Consider the following 15,139-nt stretch of genomic DNA (forward strand, 5'->3'; position numbering starts at 1 on the left):
TTAAGCAGGATTATAACAAAGGCCAAATGAGAACTGATATGTTTGTCAAATCTGAGGCGACAAGGGATTCATGGCAATACAGTCACCAAAATAAGCATTTATGGGTATCTCTGAAACACCGTGCTCAGACAACACAGAGATGATAGGATCAGGTCATCACTGGCCAATCCATCACCTTGTTCCTGGCAGCAGGTATTTAGAGAGACAGAAATCAATGACTAATTTGCAAATTCATATCAGCTTGAGATACAAACACCCAAGCAGTGTTTTGACAACTTTGAGAGCTTTCAAATCTTTCAAGATTTCAGTGAGTTGACAATGTTGAGCTATTACACTAGATGGCGCTGTGACCACTGACACTTTATAATCTGTAAAGATTTTGTTATCTAACCATGGGGAGAACAGACCCCAGGCTGACTGCTGGTCTTCCTACCTCCCCTCCCCCACCTTCACCCACACCCCCCACACTCCCCTCCCTTTGTGTCTGAGAATCTTCCTCGTCCTTTCCCACCTGGCCCCATTTACCAAACCATCTCCCCCACCCTGTGTACTCAGAAGTATCTATCATTTGGGTGCCTAACTAGCAGGTGAGCAGTTCATAACTTTTTTTTATTCTACTGGGTTTTGTACACCAGGTTTCATTGCTGGTGGAAGCCATTTGTGTCTTTTATGAAAAGAACAACATAATAAGTTTTATTTCCCAGGCCATCAATTAGGCTGTAAATGTCTGGGGCAAGCAGCATGGAGGGCTGGTAAAACAGAGAGAGGAAGTTAACTAATTTCTTTTTTGCTTTTTTATCCTCTTAGCTGGAAAACTGGAAACAGTGAAGTGGGCATTCACCTGGCCACTGAGTTTTGTCTTATACTTCACTGTACCCAACTGCAACAAGCCACGCTGGGAAAAATGGTTCATGGTGACATTTGCTTCCTCCACGTTATGGATTGCAGCCTTCTCCTACATGATGGTGTGGATGGTGAGTGGAGTCAGGACCCCGCAGCATTGCTAGATCTCTTTAGAGGGAAGAATACGCTCAACCAAAGGGGAATAGGGAGTGCAGTTTCGGCCCAGTAACTGCATCAGTCAGCTATTACCTCAATAAGCTGCCTAACAAACCACCCCTAAACTCAGTGGTTTAGAATCACAAGAATTTATCATTCTGCTCACGTATCTGCAGAGTGACTGTGGTTTGAGTCACCGTAGCAGGCGATGACTGAGCAGTTCTGCTTCCAGCTACAGCATGGTTACATTTGGTTCAAGCTGTGGGTGGGTTTCATGTCTACCCCATGTTTGCTCATTTTCCTTGGGACCGTGGCTACCCAGGGAATGTCCTTCTCATAATGGATCATTGGAATGCTAGAGGACTGGTAGAAACATGAGGTGCCTCCTAGGGCCTTGGCTGGTGACTTGTGCCCAACATCAATGGGAGTGGGGAGAATATACTCCGCCTTTAGCAGGAAGGACAGCAGAGCCACAGGCAAAGGGCGTGAAGGAAAGGCCTGAAGAATTAGGGAGTAATAATCCCATCTGTCACAGTCACTTCCCCTAATTGAGTCTCAGTTTTGTCAACCAGTAAATAAGGTCATTAGACCTGGTGACCACTCAAGGGTCCCTTCTGAAGCGAAAACAATAATTCAAGTACTGGCATTGGTTGTGTGGTTATGGCTCAAAAGAGCCTCTGCCCCAAAGCCATTTTAAGGAAACACAACCATCCAGAGTACATTGCCCATTTACAACTCTGCTTTTTAACTGGGGAGCAAACCTAGTCTAGTCAAAGTGGAGTTAGGCAGAAATGAAAAGCTGTTCAAATCTAAATTAATCTGGGTTAAGAATTGGACAGAAATGTAATATAAATTCTGGAGAATTAAACCCAAGAGCTAAAAAAGGGTTCTGAAGAGATCATTTCAGAAATCATAGCAAATTTGTAAACCTGACAGTTAACTCACAAATTATCCTTTGCCTTCAACATCAACAGACAAATTTTTTTAATGTTTATTTACTTTTGAGAGAGAGAAAGAGACAGAATGTGAGCAGGCAAGGGGCAGAGAGAGGGAGACACAAAATCCAAAGCAGGCCTAAAGCAGGCCCAAAGCAAGCCCTAAATAGGCTTCAGGCTCTGAGCTGTCCACACAGCCCAAGGCAGGGCTTGAACTCAGGAACCAAGATATCATGACCTGAGCTGAAGTCAAACACTTAACTGACTAAGCCACCCAGACGCCCCTACAGATGTTTTTCAACCCAAATCTTGTAGGGTTTCTCCTCCATCCAGGATTCATTGATCCTTTTATTTGACATATTTCTTGGGTGCCATCTCTGTTCCAGGTTTGAATAGTTTTGGTGTTCCTAACCTTCACGTGCAGGCTGGTTTTCCCAGGTCCACCACCTACAAGCCTACCAAGTGACTCCCCCCCCACCCCGCTGCCGTTTTCCTCCTTCCACTCTGCTGAAGGTTCTCAGTCCTGGGAAATGGCCGAGAGTAAGGGAGAACACAAAGAGAAATACGAGACTTGGTCCCAGCCACCTGGAGAATCGGTTCCCCAAACTCCAGACAAAACCACAAGCATAGTAATAATAACACTCACAAGAGCAGGAACTCCAGCTCTCTTCCAGGCCAGATACCACCGAGCCAAACCGGATTCCTGCAGGGACCCAGCTGAGGGATAAGAAGGGAGAAACACACTTTGGCCAGCTCCATTTCACAAAAGGCTCCTGGGAACAAGTGCATCTCACTTTCCTCCCCGGAGGGTGGGAGGCAGAAAGCCCGAGGCCTTCCCCAAATCAGTTCTGCATGGAATGGAAATGAAGTGCATTTTCTGATTTGAGAGGGGGAAGCCAGGTACCCCAGCAGGTTTAACATCCCACAAACCTTTGGATGGGGAAGGAGCGACTGTGACCTTTGGAGCCAAGTCAGGGATAAGTGTCTCTTACAGTGGGGTGGAGAGGTGGGGGAGAGATGAAAAGAGAGTGCGCTACTTACAACACATGGTTTGTGTTTCTCTTAATTTTCTAGAAAGCGAAGGCACTCAGGTGGCATCCCAAAATGACCTAATCATCTCTGCTCCTGCAGGTTGACCTCTCCTTATGCCAGCACATGGGGAATTGCTTTCTTTTTCCAGTTACCTCCATTTAACCGATGGCCCCTCAACAGCTAGTCTCTCCAACTGCCTGCCTCTCTTATTTCCCCACTCCAGGAAATCAGGTGCCAAGAATGGGCTCATTTGCATAATGCAAGCACTGCCTGGGTAGCACCTGTTTCTGCCTTCTGGCTTAACCCTTTCTATGCAAATACTGATGGCTGCCTGTGCAGAGGAGCCTGTCCCCAGAAAGCGCCCCCTCTGCCACTGACCAGCACAAGTGCCTTGAGCAGGGCCTCCGCTCCTATCTGAAGAGTGGAGGTAATCTAGCACCTACCCTGTAGGGTTGTTGTGAGACTTTATTAAGTTAAATCCCATGAACATCACTTAGCACGGTGCCTGAGTACTGAATCAACATAAGCAAGTATAGTGTGGACAATTTTCCCAAGCTTTAAGTTCTTGTGAGTTATAGTTGTGCAGCTCTGAGCTCAGATACTCAAATTGCCAGCACAAGATGGCGGTCATCCATTCTGGATTTCTTTCCCAAGACCATCCTAAATTCAAATATTCTGTCCCAGTATCACCTTTTGCCAGAAACTGTTTCTCCTGTCTTAGGACAGCTGCCTCACCTGAAAGGAACATGTATAAAATGCCAGTCTTTGGTTGGAAAACTTGGGCTCCATCATTGCACCCTGGTCTCCTGACCTGTAGTCCTGGTCTGCTCCATGCAATGTTCTTTACCCTTTTCACTGATACAGAAAGCAGACATTGCTCCCTGGCAGACTAGCCAGTCTGCAACCTTTTCTGTTTGCTGGGCAGAGGATCCACGAGCGGGCTGGGCTGGCACAGGCCCCCTGCTCACCACCTCTTCCTGCCTCATCCAGGTCACAATCATTGGCTACACACTGGGGATTCCTGATGTCATCATGGGGATCACCTTCCTGGCAGCTGGAACCAGTGTGCCCGACTGCATGGCCAGCCTCATCGTGGCCAGACAAGGTGAGGCCTCCAGTTAGATGGGGGCAGGGATGGGGGAGGAAGGAAGGCTTCCCTGTAGGCAGGGAGAGCTTTGGGGCACCCGCATAGCAGTTACCAGGGTGATGGGTGACTCAGTGCTGTGTTGGTCAAAAAGCTAACTGGCATCAAAATAACAGGGAAATAAGCCAGAAGATCTACCCTTAAGAAAGGGAGAGATGTTTTCTAGGTAACACCCAGATCCCCTTCTGAAGGTTGTATTACCGTCCTTCTATTATTAAAAATAGTAATAAATGTAATGATAGCTAACCTTTGCTGAGTGCCACACACCGAGCAAAGCAGTTTGAGTATGTTATCTTATTTAATTTAAACAATTACATGGAGTAGGGAAGATCATACCCCCATTTTATGGATTAGGGAAACTGAAGCTTAGAGAAGACAAACCCATAACCTAAGGTCTGCTGAGCTGCAGTACCCTTGACAGTGGTGGTTGCCACAGGTCAGTCATGAGACTACGGCAGTCCCTCCCCTCCTTCAAAGCCAAGCTCACAGGTGGACGCCCCTTCCAGATGGCCATGCCCTTCCCTGGCACCCACTCTAATTTATATGCCTGGTTTGTTTTTAACAAACACAATGGGCAGCTATAACACTTAGCATAGTATCCCCTAGAAGTAATCAGGAAATTTTACTGGTTACATTCATTCATTAATTCATTCATTTAGAGAGACAGAGCATGAGTGAGGGAGAGGCAGAGAGAAAGAGAATCACAAGCAGTCTCCACACTGTCAGCATACAGAGCCCAACATGGGGCTCAAACTCACAAAACCATGATATCATGACCTGAGCAGAAATCAGGACTTGGACGCTTAACCGACTGAGCCACCCAGGTGCTCCACATTATTTTTCTTAATAGTGCTCAATTATTTAGAAGAATTGAGAACAGTGTAGCGAAGTTGGGATATGGTACTAAAATATATGGGTTGGTGAGCTCATGAGAGGTTTAACAGAACTGTCAAGTTTATTCCTTTGCATAAAGGTGTTTCAGAATCCTTAGAACTATATTTGGTATTTGGAATCATTCACATTTAGCCATGATCATGTTTGAAGTAAAAATCAAGAGCTCAGTAGAATGTGTATCTCATTCTATTCCATTCTTTTGTATTCCATTCCAGTCTACTGAAGATACATATACTACTGAAAATACAGGTGATGGTCTGGGAAGGGATTCACCTAGCAAATGAGCTAGCAGACCTACCAGCTAAGTCTCTGGCTCTCGGACCAAAGGGTTGAGAGAGTCCCTCGGGGGTTCCCTGTACTGCCCTGAGATCTCCATTCTAACCCAAGTAACCTCTTATCCTTGTAGGCATGGGAGACATGGCTGTGTCCAACTCCATTGGGAGCAACGTATTTGATATCCTCATTGGCCTTGGTCTCCCATGGGCCTTGCAGACCCTGGCTGTGGATTATGGATCCTATGTAAGTGGGTTTTCTACACAGACACTGTTTTCAGAGCAAAGGAGATGCAATATTACTAATGTTGAGGGGCAAACAAACTCCTTCTTATCCAAGTCTTTCCAAAGTCAGGCTTGTGGGCACATTCAGCACTCAAGAACAGAGCTGGCAAACTTTTTCTGTAAAGGGCCAGATGGTGACACATCAGGCTTTGAGGACCAGACGGTCTCTGTCACAACTATCCACCCCTGCTCCTGTAGCCTGAAAGCAGCCAGAGACTATGTGCAAATGAATGAGTGTGGCTGTGTCAATAAAACTTTATGTATAGAAACTGAAATTTGAATTCCATACAATTTTTATATGTCAGGACATAGAATCTATGATTCTTTGCATTTTTTTTCAATCACTGAAAAACATAAAATGATTCTTAACTTATCGGCTATGTGAAAACAGGAAGTGGGCCAGATTTGGCCCCTAGGCTATCATACAATACCCCTGTCTGGTATATTTGCTTTATAGGCAAAATGATTTCATTCGCGAAGGAAGGGACACAAAATATAACAGGCCCTTTCTGCCAGGGATCTGGCAATAGTCAGACCCGAGGTGATGGCCTCCGTGTTGTTTCTCAAGGCTGAGCTGATTATGACCTTAGGTAGATTTGCAGGTGATTGACCCAGATGGTCTGGCTCTCTTTCCCAATCTCTTAAAATGTTCCCCCTCTGATAATGGCACCCCTGTCCTAGACACTGTCTGAGGACTCAGGGAGAAACTACAGTTTAATACTTTTGCTTAGATGCAGGAAGAAAAGGATAGCATGCCCCCAAAGTGTTTACACCCAACCCAGTGCTGAGTGCTTCTCTCAGTGTGTTACTGAGTGTTACCTTAGTCTAGCTGCAAAATTTGTTAAGTAACTGTATATCCTGCAGAAAATATTGTGGCTCATATCCAATGAGAGTTGTTTTCAAAGTTGTTTGATAAATGGTAGTTTGAACTAGGGAAACTACCAGTGTCCTGCCAGTTCCAATGAAATCAAAACTCATACAGAAAGTCCATATGGTTTTGGGTTCATGTGAAGTTTGGTGTTGACTGAGAGGTTTCACCAGAGAGTAAAGATAAGCACAAAGGAATGGAAAGAGGCAAAATATGTTCTAAGGAGTGACAAATTTCATTTGTCAATGAAATTGGGTAATGACATGGTGAGAGGGGCCACATTGCCTTGCGGGGAAGCTGGCTTTAGAGATGAGATCTAAATAACTAGAGAGGGCCAGCCATGGGGAAATCGGAGCAGGACAGAGCATTCCAGGCAAAAGGAGCAGTCAGTGCAAAGGTCCTGAGGCAGAGATGGATTTGGCATGTTGGAGAATGGCATGCTTTTTCGACAACATGAGTTTTAATCCTGGGCCTGAAGCCCAGGAATAAGGACCACTGAGCCTTGGCTAATTGTAATGTAAACAGATATATGTCCACCAGAAAGACCAATTCTTCAATAGCCCCCAGCAGTGCACCCTAAACATCATACTTCCCAAGCTACCTGCCGCCTCTGACATTGCATAAAGCCAAGCTAGCACCCCTCAGAGTCCCTGTCCCTGAAGATGCCCTACATTTCCCTTCCTGCCTAAGATACACACACCCTGTCACTTGTCCCATTTGAAATAATGTCCTTTCTTCCAGGGGTGTCTCTGTTGCCACTTTGTTCAGGATTCCATTCTGGACCCCATCACAAAATGGGATCTCTGCACACCTTTTGTTTTTATCTCACTCATGGCCCTTGAACTTGTTTCATCTTACTCCATGTTAAGTGATGCAAGTAGGAGACACTGAAGAAATGTCATCTAGATTGGCCCCTGAAAGGACATCATTCATTGGGTGGTCATAGGATTACAGACAATCTTTATAAGATTTTTATGAGTGACACTGTTGTCAGTCAGGCACTGATGAAGGGACTCACATCAACCAAATTCCCAAGAGTTTGATGGATATGCTAGAATGTCAACAGATGGTAGTAAGATATACACGTGCAAGATAGAAAACATACTTATTCTGGACTATTTGTGTTCTGTTTTCCTATGTGAAGACCTTAATGTGGGAGATGTTTTGGGTTTTGGTTTTGGTTTTTTGCGTTTCTTTTTTTTCCTTAGATTTATTTATTTATTTTGAGAGAGAGAGCTTGTGTGCATGCATGCAATGGTGAGGGGCAGAGTGAGGCAGGGAGAGAGAATATTGAGCAGACTCCATGCTGTCAAAACAGAGCCCAACACAGGGCTAGATCTCCTGAACTGTGAGACCATGACCTGAACCAAAATCAAGAGTCAGATGCTTAACTGGACTGAGCCACCCAGGACCCTCTGTTTGTTTCTTTTTTTTAAATTGAAGTGCAGTTGACGCACAATGTTACATTAGTTTCAGATGTACAAAGTAGTGATTTGACAAATCTGTATGTTATCCTGTGCTCATCACAAGTGTAGTGACCATACAACACTATGACAATACCAGTGACTATATTCTCTTATGCTGTACTTTTCATCCCTATGACTTCTTCATTCCATAACTAGAGCCTGTACCTCCATTGGTTGGGAGGTATTTGGGGAGCCCCATGACTACCCACAAGTTCACTGACTCACCAAGAGTATTCACAGGACTCAGTAGCAGGATTTAGTCCTGGCCAAGGTTTATTATAGCAAAGGAGATGGAGTAAAAGCAGCAGAAAAGTCAAATGCATCAGCAGAAATCCAGAGAGGTCAGATGCAGGCTCCTAACTCCTGTCCTCACCAGGTCACATAAGACTTGCTTTCTCTCTAGCAGCAGCCTATAGGGACATGTATGAGATATCTCTCTCCAGGACAGTCTGCTGGAGTTAGAGGCTTTAACAGAGTGCTGGTCAGGTAGACACCTTCCTGCTCAATATAGAGCCGTGATAGCAAAACTCAGAATTCTAGCATAGACATGAGATATACACCATAAAGCTTGCATGCCCCATTGCTTTCGGAGCACAAAACAACATCATTCATCAGTAACACAAAGAATATTCCAAAGGCCACGTTCTTGGGGATTGGCTGAGGATCCATCATCATTCTAGGTGGGCTACCCTAGAGGCATGCAAGGATTAAGTTACCAGACCTGCTGCATTAACACATTCTGTATAGAAGATCAAATTAGAATTTATATGTTATATATGTATCACTACTACTATATCACAAACATCCCCAACATTTCACTGGGGCAGCCCAACAAATGTTGATTTCTTCCTCCAAATCCCCTGCAGATATTTCCATCCTAGCAGCTCCTATGGCTCTTTAGACAGAGACTCAGACTAGGGCTGATTTCCATCCTGTGGTTCTACCATCTTGGAGTCCTTCTCTGATAGACACACAGAAACAGAGAAAGCAAGGGCATGGAAGATTATGCATATGGTTTTGTGATGAGAACTGAAGATCATATATGTCCTCTCTGCTCCCACCCATTGACTTATTTGGATAAGTCAAACATTCCCACATAAATGCAAGAAGGATCCAGGATACTCGGTTAGCTGTGCACCCCGGAAGGAGAGGCAATGAAGATGTCAATGGACACTAGCAGGCTCTAAAGTCTGGAGTGTCTGGTTGTAAGTGGGAGCCAAACAAGAAAGAGGGTATGGTGGATAACCTTTTATGGGACCTGTTGAGTTGCTATTGTCTGAGGCATCAACCCGTATCATAGGGCTCTTCTTTCTGTCATGAGAACCACCCTGGGGCTCACCAACCAACCCTGCCTCTTTCAGCTCCTTTTTCTGAGTCATATGTGGTCCCTGCAGCTCCCCGTTAATCCATTTTTCCTGTAACCAAGTTGAGAACACTATTATTGATTATATTGAATCTCTCTCATTAAAGTAGCTTCCTTAAAATACAAGTCACTTTGCTTCTGTTTTGCCATTCCTCAGATAATCTCCTGGGTTTTTCTACAATCAAGTCAGCTTAACTTGACTTTGTTTTTCCTTTTTTTCTGATTATAAAAATGGTGCATGTTCTTCATCAAAAATTAGAGAAACCAATTAGAGAAAACTCTGGAGCAGTGTCTGCTCAATAGAACTTTCTATAATGATGGAGGTGTTCTATGTTGTACTGTCAAATATAGTCAGATTTTTTTAAGAACTTGAAATGTGGCTTATTCAAGTGAAGACTTGGAGTTTTTCGTTTTTGTTTTATTTTAATTAATTTCAATTTATACAGCCACATATGGCTTGTGGCTGCCTGTGAGACTGCAGGTTCAGAGGATAAGATAAAAATCATGCATAATTCAATCCATTACTATCAGTTCTTAATATTTCAGCATGTTTTCCTTTCTGTATTGGTTTACATAGTTGAAACTTCACTGTACAGTTATGTGCATTGCTTTTAATACTTCTTGTTATATCAAACACTTTTCCTTAAAATCTCACTAGAAACATCATCTTTAAAGATAACCTCATATTCTTTAGTTACACCAAAATTTCTTTAGCCATGCTGCTGTTAGACACATCTTGCTTCAAGATTTTCACTGTTATAAATAATGATGCAACACACATCTTTGTGCACCACTCTTATAAATTCTAGACGTCTAAAAAAAACTATACATAAAACTGGTATTTACATTTGAGGCTATTTTCCAAAAAATTCTTTTTTTTTTTTTAAAACAAGCTTTACACTGACATTCTAACCAGACGAAGCTGCATGAGGGTGAGCTTCCTCATGGCTCACAGTATGGGGCATGTACATACTTGAGCCATGACAAGAGTGTTAAATGTAATGGGAACAGCACAGCCTAACTTGCTTCAAAGTACTACTCGAGACCCTCTATCATTACTCAGTCATACCCAGTCTTGGGTGTTTCCCTCCCTCCACAGGCTCTCGCTTTGCTAAATGCAATGCCCTGTCTCTCATTTCCTGGTCATCTTTAGATCCTGTCTTCACCAGCACCCCAGACTCTGCCTGGCTTCTGTACACCTTAACCCAGCTTACAGCACTGGTTGTGGATCTGTTGAGTTCACCAGCAGATCCACCTGCTGTATTCCTCTGTTTCATTTCCCCACTTATCAAAGTTACAAAGAAGTAAAATTCAGACCTGTGTGAATTTCAGTTACTTTTTGTTTCTTCTGGTGAAGACCAGAGAATAGTGACTATGAGCAGGCAGCAAGGGGCGCCAGGGTGACTCAGGAAGTTGAGCAGCCAACTTTGGCTCAGGTCATGATCTCGTGGTTCATGAGTTCAAGCCCCACATCAGGCTCACTGCTGTCAGCATGGAGCCCACTTTAGATCCCCTGTCCCCTTCTGTCTCTGCCCCTCCCCCGTTGGCACTCTCCCTTAAAAATAAATAAATAAAACATTTAAAAAAGAAAGCAGGCAGCAAAAAGATGAAAAGAAATGGTGCTCTAAATAACCTGGAAAACTGATTCATAAATAATAGACTCTTACCATATGGACTCTCTCCAGGGAGGGATTGACAGACAGGAGCTGGAGATGCAAATCCTTCCAGTGTACCAGAGATCCATTATGTTTATTTTTTTCTTTACTGTGGTTAGAACAGGAATAATCATATAACGTGAAATCAAATTCTTTCAAAAAACAACAACAACAACTCAAAATTCATCCTGTAAATAATCCAGCTCCTCCCCCACAGCTTTGAAATCTCCCTGACTGAACATGGATATCAGGCCTGAAATCCCAGCTTAGCAAGGCACAGTGACTGCCGTAAATGAGCCCCAGTGATCTGCCCTCCTTTCCTGTCCTTTGGAAATTCTCCCAACATTCTTCAGAGAACAGAAAATTAAACACCCACAGTCATGAAAACATATACTTTTCAGGTCCCTGACTTTAGTGACAGGGTGACTTAATGAAGACAAAACTCAGGCACTATTAGATGTTTGGCCCAAATTCATGTTTCCCATCTGTACATGACATAATTGGGTCGCTCTGGTCATTCTGCTGGGATTGTGCACATCTAATCCTGTGGTTGAAGTTCGCCCTTAACTGAAGTGGAGGGAGAAAGATAGGAGTAGAAACAGGCCACTTCTGTGATCAGCAGGCATGGTGCACAAGAGAGGGCTTCTGGGGGAAACGTTTGGTCAGAAAATTGGAGAAAGACATGTAATGTTGCATTTTCTTCCAAATGCTTCTATTTCTGTACTCCATTCCAGAGAGATCTTCATTTTATTTCCAGGATACAAACATCCAAAGGAGGGCACTTGTCAGGACGAGCACTGGGTGTTATATGGAAACCAACTTAACAATAAACTATTTGTAAAACAACAACAACAACAACAATAACAACAAAGTAGTGCTCTCTTTTGAAAGCACAAAATCAATCATATAATCTATAAAGAGTGTATGAATCTCAGGGAAATCAAGATTTTTTGCATATGGTGTGAGGTAGGGGTCCAGCTTCATTCTTTTGCATGAAGACATATGGTTGTTTCAGCACCATGTGTTGAAAAGATTTCATTTTGAACTTTTAAAATTCAAAGGAAAATATTTGTTAACTTATTTTTTATTTTTTAATTAAAAAATTTTTTAATTTATTTATTAGAGAGAAGAGAGAGAGGGAGAGAGAGAGAATCCCAAGCAGTCTCTGCACTGCTAGTACAGAGGCTGATGTGGGGCTCAAACTCAGGAACAGTGAGATCATGACTCGAGCTAAAACTAAGAGTTGGACGCTTAACTAACTGAACCTCCCAGGCACCCCCTTTTATTATTTTTTTTAAATTTGAGTATAGCTGACACACAATATTACCTTAATTTCAGGCGTACAACTTAATGATTTGACAAGTTTATACATAACGCCTTGTTCACCACAAGTGTAGCTACCATCTGCCCCATTACATTGCTGTTATAATATCATTGACTGTATTCCTTATGCTCTGCCTTTTATCTCTGCCTTTTATTCCTGTGGCTTACTCAGTCCATATATATATTTATACATATTATATATACACACTACATCTTCCTTATTGATTCATCTGTTGATGGACTCTTAGTTACTTCAATGTCTTGGCTATTATAAATAATACTGCATTAGACAAAGGGGTGCATATATCTTTTTAAGTTAGTTTTCTCTGTATAAATATCCAATAGTGGAATGACTGGATAATATGGTATTTCTGGTTTTTTTGGTTTTTTTTTTTTTTTTGAGGAACTTCCTTACTGTTTTTCACAGTGGCTACACTAATTTACATGTGCACCAATCATGCACAAGCACACCTTTTTCTCCACCTCCTTGCCAATACTTGTCATTTCTTGTCTTGTTGGTTTTGGCCATTCTGACAGATATGAGGTGATATCTCACTGTGGTTTTGATTTGCATTTCCCTGATAATGGATGATGTTGAACATCTTTTCATGTGTCTATTGGCCATCTGTTTGTCTTTGGAAAGATGTCTACTTATTTTTCAGTAGTATTCACAACTTAGGGGCTATTAGGAAGCCAGTGATTATATTTAATTAAGGCTCTGTAGTCTAGAATTCTGTATTTTATAGGTAGAAAATCTTATCAGGAAAATTATTGAGCCTAACTATGTCAGAACTAAAAGGTAAATGGTCAAGAAGCAAGAAAGGAGAGCCAGGTGAGTTGAATTAAGGAGAGACAGAACAACAAAAACCATCCTAGAGCCTAGCAGCATTCTTAAAATGCTAATTTTTTTGTATTTTACTCAGATAGTTTGATCTCTTTGACTGAGAGGGCACCCAACAAGGATGAAATCCCATAAGCAAAAGAACACCCCAAGTCCTGACCACATGCCTGGGTCTCTAGCCCTTCCAAGTGCTGCCCATACACAGCCCCATGCTGCAAATTGTGTAATAATCTCTTCTCCATGTCCCTGTTGGTCCATTTTGTTTCTTGCCTTGTCTGATAGTTATATGCCCATAGCATCTGCCTGCTACTAGAGTCTGAGTGTAGCACCATGTCTACTTTGTGTTTGCCATTCATACTGTGCCCTTTGCCCTCATGCACATAAGTGGGACATTTTACTTGTTTAAATAGAGAATAAATTTTATTTCCTCAATGGTAGTGGCAAGAAATTCCACATACATCAATAGCTCCTAAGAGCTTTGCCATATCTCACCTCAGGTAAAAAAAAATTTATATGAATGCTATTGATTCTATCAAGAAAAAGTTATGAAATATTTTTATCAAAAACGGTTGCTGGCCAGTAGAGAGGTAGACTTCAGTTTTCTGGGAGACTTCACTTGTATAGACTATGTCTTTGCCTAGTAATGGTAGACCAAAATAGTGGCCTAGGATTTTGCCCAACCAAACTGTGTGCTTTGGTTTTCCTAGAAACCAGGGGCCCCAGAATATAGCCATCTAGAACCAGAGCACCTCATAGGAGAAGTAAAGGGGCCATTACAAGAGGCTTCTCTTGTCTTTCTCCAGCTCATCTTTCAGGCATTGACTTGGATGTTTACTGTGATCTCCCAAGCTTGGGTCAGGTGTCATTCCTGTATTTTTGAGCACTTCCCATCATACCTTACCTTTTCCCCTTTGTCTGAGTACCCCCCAAGACAGGTGATCTCCTGAGGGCAGGATCTGTATCCATGTTATGCATTTATAGTACCTTCCATGCCCGGTAGTGCCTGGTACTTAGAATGTGCTCAACAAGTATTTGTTGGATAGATGGATGCATGAAGGCATGGATAGATGGATGGATGGTTAGATGATCCTAACTTTACCACCTAGGGTAAAAGACATATGAGTAGGACAGAATGAAGGAAAAGGCTGACCTGAGAAGAGAGCAGGGTGGTCGGGAGAAAATAGCAAGAAGAATAGCTTAACATTCATTGAGTACCTACCATGTGCCAGGCCCTCTAGGGACACCAGGCCCACATAGCCTCATCTAATCCTGATGGCAGTTACATAAGGCAAGGGTTATTTCTTCAACCAGCATTTATTGTGCAGCTGCTATGTGCCAAGAACTTGGCAAAGTGCTGGAAACACAAACAAACAAGGTAGAGTACACACCCCCCCACCTCTAGAATGTACACCGTGGGAGCGGGGGTGGCACCTGGGTAGCTTAGTCAGTCAAGCATCCGACTTTCGCTTAGGTCATGATCTCGTGGTTCGTGGGTTCGAGCCCTGCATTGGGCTCTGTGCTGACTGCCAGCTCAGAGCCTGGAGCCTATTTCAGAGTCTGTGTCTCCCTCTTTCTCTGACCCTCCCCTGCTCACGCTGTCTCTCTCTCTCTCCTAGAAATAAATAAAAAATATTAAAAAAAAAATAAAATGTGCACCGAGGTTAGGGGAGACAGACAATCCATGAGTGAGTGTGCTAACTTGGAAGAGCAAAAGCTTTATGAAGACAGTGATGTGATAGAGTGGGCAGCATACGTCACTCTGGATTTGTTGGACAAGGAGGTGGGTTCTGTGCTGAGGAGTGAATGTTAAAAAAGAGCTGGGTGTCTGAAGGCAGGGGGAGCACTGTATACAAAGGAGACTGCAAGTGCCAAGGCATTGAAGCTTGCTGCATCTTATAATAGAAGGGAAGCCAGGCAATAGAAATACAGGGGTGAGGTTGACAGGGGTCATGAGTTTCACTCTTAGTGCACTGCTGTCCCAAGTTCTCTTTTGCAGATCAAGCGACCAAGCTTAAGAGAGGTTGTCACAGCCAGAAGTAGCAGAGAGAAGACAATGAGACTT

General features: G+C 43.1%; 1 protein-coding gene across 1 annotated transcript in view; it reads left to right on the top strand.

The window, feature by feature from the left end:
* The window catches only part of SLC24A3 (solute carrier family 24 member 3), a 504,574-nt gene that overhangs the window by 471,118 nt on the left and 18,317 nt on the right, over positions 1–15,139 (top strand). The window contains exons 13-15 of the mRNA XM_039220101.1: positions 808–974; positions 3,957–4,071; positions 5,411–5,523. Coding sequence (XP_039076032.1) covers positions 808–974; positions 3,957–4,071; positions 5,411–5,523 — 395 coding nt within the window. The remainder of the gene's footprint in view (positions 1–807; positions 975–3,956; positions 4,072–5,410; positions 5,524–15,139) is intronic.

This window comes from Hyaena hyaena, unplaced genomic scaffold (genome assembly GCF_003009895.1).
Source record: "Hyaena hyaena isolate Hyena2069 unplaced genomic scaffold, ASM300989v1 scaffold_859, whole genome shotgun sequence".
NCBI classification, from domain to species: Eukaryota; Metazoa; Chordata; class Mammalia; order Carnivora; family Hyaenidae; genus Hyaena; species Hyaena hyaena.